This window comes from Bufo bufo, chromosome 3 (assembly GCF_905171765.1).
Source record: "Bufo bufo chromosome 3, aBufBuf1.1, whole genome shotgun sequence".
NCBI lineage: Eukaryota > Metazoa > Chordata > Amphibia > Anura > Bufonidae > Bufo > Bufo bufo.
The window spans coordinates 130,452,612-130,464,481 of NC_053391.1; the positions used below are offsets into that span (position 1 = coordinate 130,452,612).

At 42.1% G+C, this 11,870-nt stretch overlaps 1 protein-coding gene across 1 annotated transcript; it reads right to left on the reverse strand.

Annotated features, from left to right (window-relative positions):
* Positions 1-5,113: 5,113 nt before the first annotated feature.
* SEBOX (SEBOX homeobox) lies at positions 5,114-9,399 on the reverse strand. The gene is made up of 3 exons (XM_040422132.1): positions 9,307-9,399; positions 7,628-7,821; positions 5,114-5,623 (listed from the first exon to the last, which is right to left on the reverse strand). The coding sequence occupies exons 1-3, from the start codon at positions 9,386-9,388 to the stop codon at positions 5,114-5,116; spliced, it is 786 nt and encodes a 261-aa protein (XP_040278066.1). The 5' UTR covers positions 9,389-9,399.
* Between the last annotated feature and the right edge of the window lie 2,471 nt (positions 9,400-11,870).

The following is an 11,870-nucleotide window of genomic DNA, read 5'->3' on the forward strand; positions in this document are numbered from 1 at the left end:
GATGATGGGAATCAAGAGGCAGTGACTCGTTGACTGGTACCACTGGGACAACTGGGAATTGTCCAGTCATCTGTGTAACTACAAGTGGCTGCTAATATGAAGACTCCCCATGGACTCAGGATGCCAGCGGCTGGACTATCCATGAGCAATATTTCCAGTGACTCTCCCCCAGTATCTACAGGACAGTGTTAATCATAGATGAATGTCACCATAAATGTGGTAATGTTCTTGTGGTGTCCTCACTTGCTCAGATACCATAGATGTGAAGTCTTACCTCCTGCCTTGATGAGCTGGTGAAATTGCAGCTAAACCCCACACATGAGACAGACTGCGAGAGTTTAACATTGTCGATTAATGTTTTGATATCTGCTAAGCCCCTTCTAAAAGACACTTAATATTTTATTTGCAGTACATACAGCTCTAACCTGGCTCTATAAAGTTATGGTGGGATTAGGTAATGTCTGTAAATCCACAGCCCCATCTCTCACAATCATCTGGAAATTAGGGGCTGGATTAAAGTAATGTTCATGAAGATTAGTTGGTATTACAGATGATTGTGATATTCACTAGCATTGCCGGATTGTGGCTCGTAGCATGTTTATTGCAAAGTTCTTCAAGAATCAACTGAAATATAATACTATCGAAAATTAAAGTAAGAGATAAGCTGATAGATAGCACAAAGGAAGATTGCCTATAACCAATGTAATACACAATATAAAGGTCTAATAAATAGTCTGACAGTGGAAGATAAGGCAGCAAACCTTGATTTACAGTGTTAAGATTAGGGGATTTCAGACCTAAATATTACTGCGTATTTGTTCTTTGAAAGCTGTAATGGTAAAACAATAGTCTGAACGAATCTGCTGGATATGATTTAGAAGTGTAGACTTGTACATTTCACTTACGGGAGAATTTCTCAAGCCTTGTAGTCCAGAATTCTGGCATCAGAGAGTCACAAAAATAGGGTCTTGTGAACTTTTGGGTTTATGTACAAACAAATTTGGCAACAATTTGCATTTTTTACACCACTCTGGTTGTAAAAAGGTTGTGAGTAAGTAAAAGTGATTAACCTGTCGAGTTGATTTACGCCAGAATTATCATCTGTGACTTTTTAAGGAAGTCAAATAATTGTCGCCATCTTACTCCATTAAAGGGGTGGTGAAGAAGGTGGAGTGTCATTTGAAGACAGAAGTGTTAGACTTAAAGATGCACAAAATGTATCAAACATCATGTGACATTTGATAACCTTGGTACAAATAATAGTGTAGACTTGTGCAAATCTGTCTACTTAGGGTGCATTCACACGACAGTATCCGTTTTGCAATCTGCAAATTGCAGATCCGGTCCATGTGCATCCCGCACTTTTCGCAGGCCCCATTGAAAAAGTACTAGGCAGACAAGAATAGGACATGTTCTGTAATCTGCTGCTCGGCCACACGGATATGATCATGTGAATTCTCCCTTATTGAGTGCAGTCCCCATAGCAAACATCAAGCTAGATTCCTCATGAAATTGCTGGGTTTTCCCATCCAGGATAATACTGTTCTCCTGGAGAGGGATATGCTTAAAGGGGTTCCCTGGGATTTTGATATTGATGGCCTGCCCTCAGGATAGGTCATCAATATCTGATCAGTGGGGTCCAACTCCTTTTACCCTCACCTATAGCTGTAGGAAGAGGCAGTGGTGCTCTGTGAATGCTTAGGCTTTTTCTTAGGTCATGTGACGCCACGTTTATTGGTCACATGGTCTAAGCGCAACTCAGCCCTATTCAATGAATGTGAGAAGACCTCGGCACTCACCAGAGCTCCGGTGAGCGCCGCGGCTTCCTCAAGATTGGTGGGGGTGCTGGAAGTTAATGAGAGAATAGGCCATTAATATGAAAATCCTGGAGAACACTGCTAACTGGTTCTCACTACTCAATGACAAAGGGGATGGGAATAACTGAAACTGGGCCCCCCACTCCTCAAAGCCCCACCTCTATGGCTAAACACTCTTTTTTTTTATCAGATTGTGATTCAGTGATCTGTGAATGATAGATGACAAACCTTTAGAACTGTGTTCCTCAACTCCAGTCCTCAGGGCCCACATGTTGGGCATGTCTTCAGGATTTCCGTAGTATTGAGCAGTATAGAAAGAATAAAAGGAGCATAGGGAGTACCGCTGGATTTAGGAGATAGGTGCCACAGTTTGGGTGCTAACCTGGACTGGTTGCACTTAGAGGCACAACACTCTGAAAGGCATTAAATGATTCCACCACAGCTGCTGCTCACGTTGTCATGGTCCGGTAACTGGATGAGCAATGTATCCAGAGGTAAAGAACGGTGAGCACTGTCTGTATCGGTGGAAGAAGGAGAGAGTTATAGGGCATCTGTCGGCAGATTTGGGCCTATAAAACTGTTGCTTGGTGCTGAAGACATCTGTGTTGGTCCCATGTTCATATGTGCCCGCATTGCTGAAAAAATGATGTTTTAATATATGTGAATGAGCCTCTAGGAGCAACAGGGGCATTGCCATTGTAGAGAGAGCTGAGCCTCTAGGTGTAATGGCAATGCCTCCGTTGCTCCTAGAGGCTCATTTGCACATATTGAAAAATCAATTTTCTCAGTAATGAGGGCACATATGAACATGGGACCAACACAGATGCCTTCAGCTGCCAAGCGCACATGATACAGGTCAGCCGGTCTCATAGGTACAAATTTGCTGACAGATGCCCTTTAGGTATAGTCGTTTGTTATATTCTTTATTGGTCAATGACGTGTTTCTGGGCTGTACTGGCCCCTTCCCCAGATTATAACCAAGAACTGAACTTGGTTATAATCTGAGGAGGGGCCAGTACAGCCCAGAAACACGTCATTGACCAATAAAGAATATAACAAATGAATATACTTATCTTTCTCCTTCTTCCACCGATATGGACAGCGCTCCCTCTTCTTTCTTCTTTACCTCTTAGTATTTAGCAGGTAATACAATTAGTGTCAATGCATCAGGACTTGCCATATGCATTAATTCTGGGGGAATATTCTCAAATCATGATCGGCAGCTGGGCCCTGAGGACTGGAGTTGAGGAACACTGCTTCAGAAGTTATAACTGCTACCATAGGTAGTCACCCTGATTTCTAAACAGATATCTTAGAAACAGCAGAGCATTAAAAGGGGCAAGTAAAATACCTTTTACTAGATTTTTATTTATTTGGGGGCAAATAGTCTATAAAGGGGTTATCCGACTCCTGGAATGCTGCCCTATGTGCCCAGGCCCCTCACACACAATGTTCTTACCTCGCAGGCCGTCACGGGAACGAGCCTCCCTAGCATCGCGGGTGACGTTAGGGAGGCGCGACGGGGAGGTAAGTATATTGTGTGTGAGGGGCCCGGCATTTCAGGGGTCGGCAACCCCTTTAAAGGGGGATTCCGGTAGGTAAAAGTTATCCCTTACCAACAGGTTAGGGAATAACTATGAGATTGGTGGGAATCCCACGATCACGAGAACGGGGTCCCTGTACTCCCTGTTGCTCCCCTAAAAAGACCGGAAAGGCCGATTGCACATGGCGCGGCTGCTCCATTCATTTCTATGGGAGTTCCAGAGATAGCCGAGTACAGCGCTCCACTATCTCCGGAGCTCCCATAGAAATGAATAGAGCGGCCGTGCCATGTGCGATCAGCCGCTCCAGTCATTTCAGTGGTGCAGGGGGGGTCCCAGTGGTAGGACACCCACTGGTCTGATAGTCATCCCCTGTGGATAGGGGATTCACTTTTACATACCAGAATACCCCGTTAAACCATAAAGAGACAGTTGTCGTTACTTCTTATCTGTTCCTTGCATTTAGGGCCAATTGTGACTCTTGCATATTACGTACCAAGAAAAAAATGGCAGCAAAAAATGCTAGTATAATGTCATTAATGAATACCCAGTTGTTTATGGGGGACCAGTTACCATAACCACTACCACATAGGGGTGCTCTGATGTTCTGAACCTTCTTGGAGTTGGGACTTCTACAGAATGGGGTATTTCCCCCATATTTGATTGTCTATATTATGGAAGTAACACACACCTCCCCTGATTTTTATAGATTTTTACCAGTAGCACCAAAAGTATTCCAGGTGTTGAAGGGGGTTTGTCACAATGAAGTTCACAAATAAACCAGGCACAATGCCCTGATTTCTCATCCCTGCATTCCATAATTGTGGCTTCAAAAAGTAGCAAAATTGGTCTTTCAGCAACTTTTTGCACTCAAGCAAACATTGTGTGCCTTATTATCATTTTACACCGTTTACTCCAGTTTTGAAAAGTGGGTGTGGTTAGATATGTTAATGAGTTTGATTCCAGATTTATCACTGAGATTCTTTTTAAAAGTCAATCTCACTCCAGGAGGAGGGTGGAGTAGGAAAACTGGAGGAGCTTTTCTAGACAGAAGTGTTAGGTTTAAGGATAAGACAAATTCATCAAACATGAGACATTTGATAAATGTGGCATAAATAAAGTACATCAAAGCAGACTCAAGCAAAACTGACTTCAAATATTCCCCTTATGAAACAGTCCCCACAATGTCTGTAGGGCTAGCTCAGCTGAATTTAATGGTACTATTCATCTGACATATGTAAGACAGAGGAAGCAGGAGGACCAAGGACGCACAGAGTGGCACACATTTACTTCGATGGGGCCACCGCAATACTGGTCACACACCATGGACAATGCTGGTGCTGAGTAATCAGTCCATTTAAAAGTCTTTTCCTAGTAACTAGCCCATCTGACATGACACACTCATGCAATCTACAGTGGATTGGGAAATCACTCCCTAAGCACACCACACAGTCTATATCTTTTTTTATAGCCCCAGCCTTCTAGTTTATTTTATGCACAAAACCCATCCACCAAGTAAATGACAGTAAAATGTTTATTTTTTTCAAACTATTTTCTTTTTTTCCCATTTATATACAAATAGATGGTCTTCGTTCCACAATATTTCTGGATATTCAGACCTCTGTTCATCGTTAACCATGTCCTCTTACAAATGTGTCTACATCTCATCATATGACTTGTCCAGGAAGAGCAAGTCTTCAAAGATACAGAATTACCATAAGTGTCTATATGTATCATAGGTACATAAAGTGCAGTCTAGAGATCTCCCAGGTTAGTAATAATGGCGGCATTGTATATGACATTAGATAGATATCCTAGTGACGTCTGTGACCCATTTTCATTCACTGTGTGAGGAAACATCTCCCAATATGATCCTTGTGAGGGAATTGTAAATGCCTCAACCCGTTGGGTTTCATACAATGGAGCGTTGTAACCATAGTCTGGAATGGAGGTGACGTTCTGCCACTGCACGTCCTGCTGCCTGTAGGTTTGTGGATAAGACTTATCAGAGAACTGCTCAGAGACTGGACGAGACATCTGTGGAAATGATGGGTATCTAGTTTGTTGCAAAGAAGATACATGCTGACCAGGATGTCCATGAGGTAAGGGCATGGGCATTAGGGCGTCTCTTTGACTACAGCCCTGAGAGGAAGATGCTGAACTCGAGTAGAGGTGATGAGCTTGAAGTGAAGATCCTCTCCCGTAGAGATACTTGTTTGACTTGCCACTCTTGTTTTTCCTGGCTCTGCGGTTCTGGAACCAAACCTGTGGGTCAAAAAAATAATAAATATACTGCTTTCTAAGGAATACATTTCATATGTTCATAACAGAAACCACAAAGCTCATACAGCAGATACCACCAGCACCTTATAGACCTCATTGACTTATGTTAGGGCCCATCTGGTTCATGTGGTGTCCTTTGCAGTGCTATTTCCCTGCCGAATATGATGTCATCTGCAACAGAACCAAGCCCAGTATGAACCTGTGAAACAAATATCTATGGAATAGAAACAAAGTATACGATGCCCCATAAAAACTCTATACTTTAGGGCTCATGCACACGACCATAGTTTTGGTCCGCATCCAGGGATCGGATGCAGACCCATTTATTTCAATAGGGCCGCAAAAGATGCGGACAGCACATTGTGTCCTGTCCGCATGTGTATGTCAGGTCAGCAGCCTCACAAAAAAAGATAGAACATATCCTATTCTTGTCCGTTTTACGGACAAGGATAGGATGTTTCTAGAGGAGTTTGTTAAAAATGGTGGCTTGCAAACGGCTGATATCCATGTCTGGTATCCATGTGTTGCAGATCCACGATTTGCGGACCGCAAAACAGATACAGTCGTCTACATGAGTCCTTAGGAGTGGCTCTCTATATACATTTAGGGGGTCATTTATCAAAAAGAAATACGCCTAAATAAGATTCTTTGCACCGTAATCTGGGACTTCTCCCCGTTCGCGCCAGATCTAAAAAAAAGTGGGCGTGGTGGGGACGGGCCGGCTAGGATGCTGTCTTACATTTAGAAGTGGCGGATGATCCGGCGACGTTATGTGGGATCACACTGCACTAGGATGTAGACAACATCTCGCACTAGTGCCGCAGCCCCTTCAAACAGCTGATTGACAGGGGTGAAGGTCCAACTCCTGAAGGTATCACAGAGCTGGAATACCACTTTAAGGTTAGGTTCAGATCTGTGGTGGAGATTCCAGCAGAGAGCTCCATCGCAAAAAAAAAAAAAGGACAAAAAACACTACTGCACTCAGCGTTATTCTGGCAGAATGTCAAAACCCATAACAGAAACCCAACTGACCCAATTATAGTCAGTGATATCCGTCGGTGTCCACCATATGCCCATACCAGAACAGACAGAAGTTTAACCTGACGATATACAGGATTGGCTAGACTGTGGTAGTCGAGACTGGCTGACTAATGTATATGGGGGTCTCCCAACTTTCCCAATGGCATGTCGTAGGAAAGAAGGATCAAACTTGTTGAATTTCAACATGGCCGATCCTTTGTAACTGCAGGAGATAAGCAGTTGCCAGTGGTAACTGACAGCAACTTATTCCCCTCTCTTGCTGTTAAAGGGGTTGTTCGGGTTCAGAGCTGAACTCGGACATATCCTCATTTTCACCCAGGCAGCCCTCCCCCCAATATGAGCAACGGAGCATGCTCCTGTGCTCTCCCTTGCCCTGCACTGGATCATGCAGGTCAAGGGCTATTTGCTTATATTTTTACACTGCTAGGCGGAGGCTTCTGCCTAGCAGTGTGTTCGGTGATGTCATCGACACTGACGGGCCGGCTTAAGCACTGCTTTAGAAATTTTACAGGCTAGGGCAGCGCTAATGCCCGCCCATTAGTGTCGGTGATGTCATTGGGCTCACTGTTAGGCGGAAGCCTCTGCCTAGCTTTACCCATAGATATCTCACTACGTCAACAGATCTCCCTGCGCGATTCAAGCAATTTCATGTTCCAGGCTCATATCAGAGGGGCTGCCTGGGTGAAAATGGGGATATGTCCGGGTTGAGTTCTGCAATCGGTAGAGTCAGTGAAACAGCTGGTTCTTTACTGGATTTGTGCTGTACCACCACCATCACCAAAAAAAAAACTACCGTAAATTACAAGGTGGAAATACAGAATCCTACATTTCCATGTAAATTTTTCTGAAATGCTTCATTTTGTAGCACAGAGAAACCCAATTCAAATGACCTTAGTTATATTTGCATTTATTGTACCTGCCATTGACTATGATTCCCCGACGTACCTGCACTTTAGACTCGGGCAGTCTGATGACCTTGGCTAGGTGCTCCCTCGTACTGATGTCAGGATAAGGGATAACCTGAAAGACGCTCTCTAGCTCCACCTGCTGCCACTTACTGTACAATGTCCTCTTCCGCTTTCTCTGGTTGGGTGTCCCATTCACAGGGGAACCTGTTTCCTTTGGTTTAGAATCTGTTCCTGAAAATGAGAATCACTGTGAGGATTTTGTTTTCTACGATAAGACATCTTAAAAACAGATACTGCCGCGTGCGTTCTGAATTTTGCGAAACGTTACGTCCGGCCCATAATAGAACAGTCCTATCCTTGTCCGTAATGCGGACAGGAATTGGGAATGTTCTATATTCTGTGGATGCCATGGAACGGACATATGGCGCCATTGAAGTAAATGGGTCTGCATCCGTCAAAAAATGTGGATTGGATGCGGATAAAAACAGCAGTTGTGTGCATGAGCCCTAAGGCTGGTGTGTGAAACGCCAGTCTGTAGTAAATGACCCCCCCCCCCTCAATGGTTCAGTTAACATATCACATTTTCTGCACGGACCATCAGCCCATGCAGAGAAAATCCCAGCAGGCTCTGTTTAGGTCTGGTTTTCCTGGTATGGGTCCACGAGAAAGACAGACAGCACACGGACACCATCCACGTGTGGTCTATGTAAATAAAAAAAAGCCAGTTTTTGTGTCTGAACACGGATGAGCTCGTGGGCTCAGCTCCAAGCAGCCTTAATGAGGTCAAATGGGAAAAAATACTATTTATTTGCAATAATCATTAATAATATATATATATAATCATATAGAAATAGATATAGTAAAGAAAAGAAATATGGCAAGGAATAAGTGTATGAATATAATAATAGGAGTATAGTTCTAATCTATTATCTATCTCCTATATAATTATCAATCTATCTGTCTGTCAATCAATCAGTATCTATCATCTATTGATCTATCTTTCTATCCGTCTATCTATCTCATATGTATCTATGATATCTATCTATCTATCTATCTATCATCTCTCTATTAATCTATCTTTCTATCTATCTATCTAATATCTATCATCTCTCTATCTATCTATCTATCTATCTATCTATCATCCCTCTATTTATCTATCTATCTATCTATCTATCAATCATCTATCTATCTTTCTATCTATCTCATATCTCTCTATTAATCTATCTACCTATCATCTCTCTATCTATCTATCTATCTATCTATCTATCTATCTATCTATCTATCTATCATCTATCTATCTATCTATCTATCTATCTATCATCTATCTATCATCCCTCTATCTATCTATCTATCTATCTATCTATCTATCTATCTATCTATCTATCATCTATCTATCTTTCTATCTATCTCATATCAATCTATATATCTATTATCTCTCTATCAATCTATCTTTTTATCTATCTATTTATCTCATATCTATTTCATATCTGTCTATCTATGATATCTATTATCTATCTATCTATCTATCTATCTATCTCATATCTATCTATCTCTCTATTAATCTATATATCTATCTATTATCTATTTCATATCTATCTCTCTCATATCTATTATTATATATCACCATCTCTACCTCTTTCTATGTACATACTATTATCCCGGGGCAGGGTGGCCGGCGGTGCCCTGCTGAGCTGGCAGCCCTTGGCTCTCACATACCTGAAGCTGGCACGGTGTCCTGGCAGCCCCACACTGGCAGCTCGGTGTTGGGGCAGAAGGCTGCCCTCAGGATCTTCTCCATGGTGCGGTGATGGCCGGTGTCCGCCCTGGAGCTGAGTCTTATAGCTGGTGCCCCCTCCTGTAGACGACCCCCGGACCCCGCCTCGCCCCCCGCCGCCTCGCTCCCCTTTGATCCCAGCAGACTGACACCCGCACTGCCATCACCTACAATCCACGTCCTGGAGGGGACTTCCTCCCACAGGAAGGTGGCTGCCCCCACAGGGCACACCGGAGATCAGGGCTACCAGTCCACACACCGAGGGCTCGCTCCGATCTGTGTCCAGCACTTATAATAGCTCATCAGGAAATCCCCTCCGAAATGATTTTCATGGAGTTCTGGCTGCAACTCTCAATTGTCGTTTTTATGTTTTCATTTTTTCCTCCTCATCTTCTCAAGTTCTATAACTTTTTCAAATTGCCATTAACCTAGCCAGAGGGTTTAATTTTTTTGATGGCACCATTTAATTTACCATATCTTTTATTGGAAAAAGAGAAAGAAAATCTTTGTGGGGTGAAACTGAAAAAAAGAAGAAAAAAAAACCTATCACCGTGGATTTTTTTATTTTGCATTTTATATATTTTTTTTACTCCATTCACTATGCACTAAAAATGATACACCGACCTTATTCTGCGGGTCAGTATGATTATGGCAATACCAAATTTATATAGTTTTTATGTTTTACTACCTAAAAAAATAAAAAACATTAAAATAAAAAAATATTTGCATATTTTGACAACCATGATGTTTTATATTCTCATCTGGCAGTTTTAGAGCTTGTTTTTTTTGCTGGATGACCAGTTGTTTTTATTGGGACCGTTTTGGGGTACATACAAGTTTTTGATAACTTTGTATTCAATTTCCTTTGGGGGTGGGGTGCAGTGAGCGAAAAACAGCAAATTGTCCATTTTTGCTGGCATTCACTGCGCATGATAAATTTTTATATTTTAACACCAATTACTTTTTTTATAATTTTTTTTTTATATATGTAAAATTGGGAGAGGGGTAAATTAGAATAATTTATATTTTTGTTTTTTATATTTTCAATAATATATTTTGTGTCAGTTGCAGCATGGACTACAGTAGAATATTAACGCAGGCTTCTTGTTAAGCCATACCCCAGGCACGGCTTAAGAGGCTGTTATGTTTGGAGCCCCGCAATTTTGCCACAGAGGCTCTGATTGGAGGACCCTTCATCTCACCCCTCAGATGCTGTAATCGGACCGCGCCATCTGAGGGGTTAAATAACCAGGATCGAAGTTATCTCGAATCCCAAAACAACTGGCAGCCATCCACTTCATACATTCCTTATGCGCAAATGACATAACAGTTACGCCATTTTGCATTACGGGGTTAAAAGTTAAAATGAGATAATCTCACAAAAAACGTCTGTGTGTAGTTCTGGCCTAAAGCCTATCTGATTTATCTATCTATCTATCTATCTATCTATCTATCTATCTATCTATCTATCTCTTTCTCTATCTATCTATCTATCTATCTATCTATCTATCTATCTATCTCTCTATATCTAGCTCATATCTATCTATAGGTCTATCTATCTATCTATCTATCTATCTATCTATCTATCTATCTATCTATCTATCTATCTATCTATCTATCGCTCTCTCTATATATCTATCTCATATCTATCTATCTTGTATATGTTGTGCCTATGATATATCTATATAGCATCTCTCTATATCTGTAAATCATACCTATACAAAGCATATGTTCAAATTCTCCAAGGACCAAAGGATCAAATATATACTAGAACACTAAATGACCATGGAAGGACCAAATACATGCATACAAATCCAAGGAAGTAGCTCAGTGTCCAAAGGAGCAGTTCATCCTGGTACAGACAGAGGGCAGTACAGGACATGTGGTACCGCACAGCACTGTAAAGAGGAGCTACCAGACAACCAGTATCGGTGTTTTACCAGAGAAGTGGCCACATTGATTGGTTGGACCTGAGTCTGAAGTATTGTATGTTGAGTCTGGTTTAAACTTACATTTGACCGGGAAAGACTATTGTATGTTGAAAATACTGTATCCTGAGACCATTGAGGGATCACTGTTCAGGGCAGGGGCATATCATGTTTCTCTCAGTGTATGGCACGCACTAGCATATTGTCCTGTCACTGTGTTTTCTTCTTCACCCAGCAGGATATATCATTTCTCTTCCACCTTAATGGATTTGAAGTCCAGAGAAGAGATCTGTGGCATCTAAGTGGTTTAGAGGAAGGGAGCTCCATCTATCTCCGATCAGCGCCCCACGAATGAGGACCGGGGTGCCGATATATTTGCATGGCAGCCTAGGAACTAATGTATGACATTAAAGCCGCGGTCAGTGACTAACTGCAATGGTCAGTAATGCACATCAACAGAGACTTACGGAAGACCATGAAACCAATGGTATACAGGCAGCCAGGGAACCAAGAGGTGAGTTTGTTTATTCCTTGCTATGTAGTTAAAGGGGTTAACCAGGAAATCATAATGATGACCA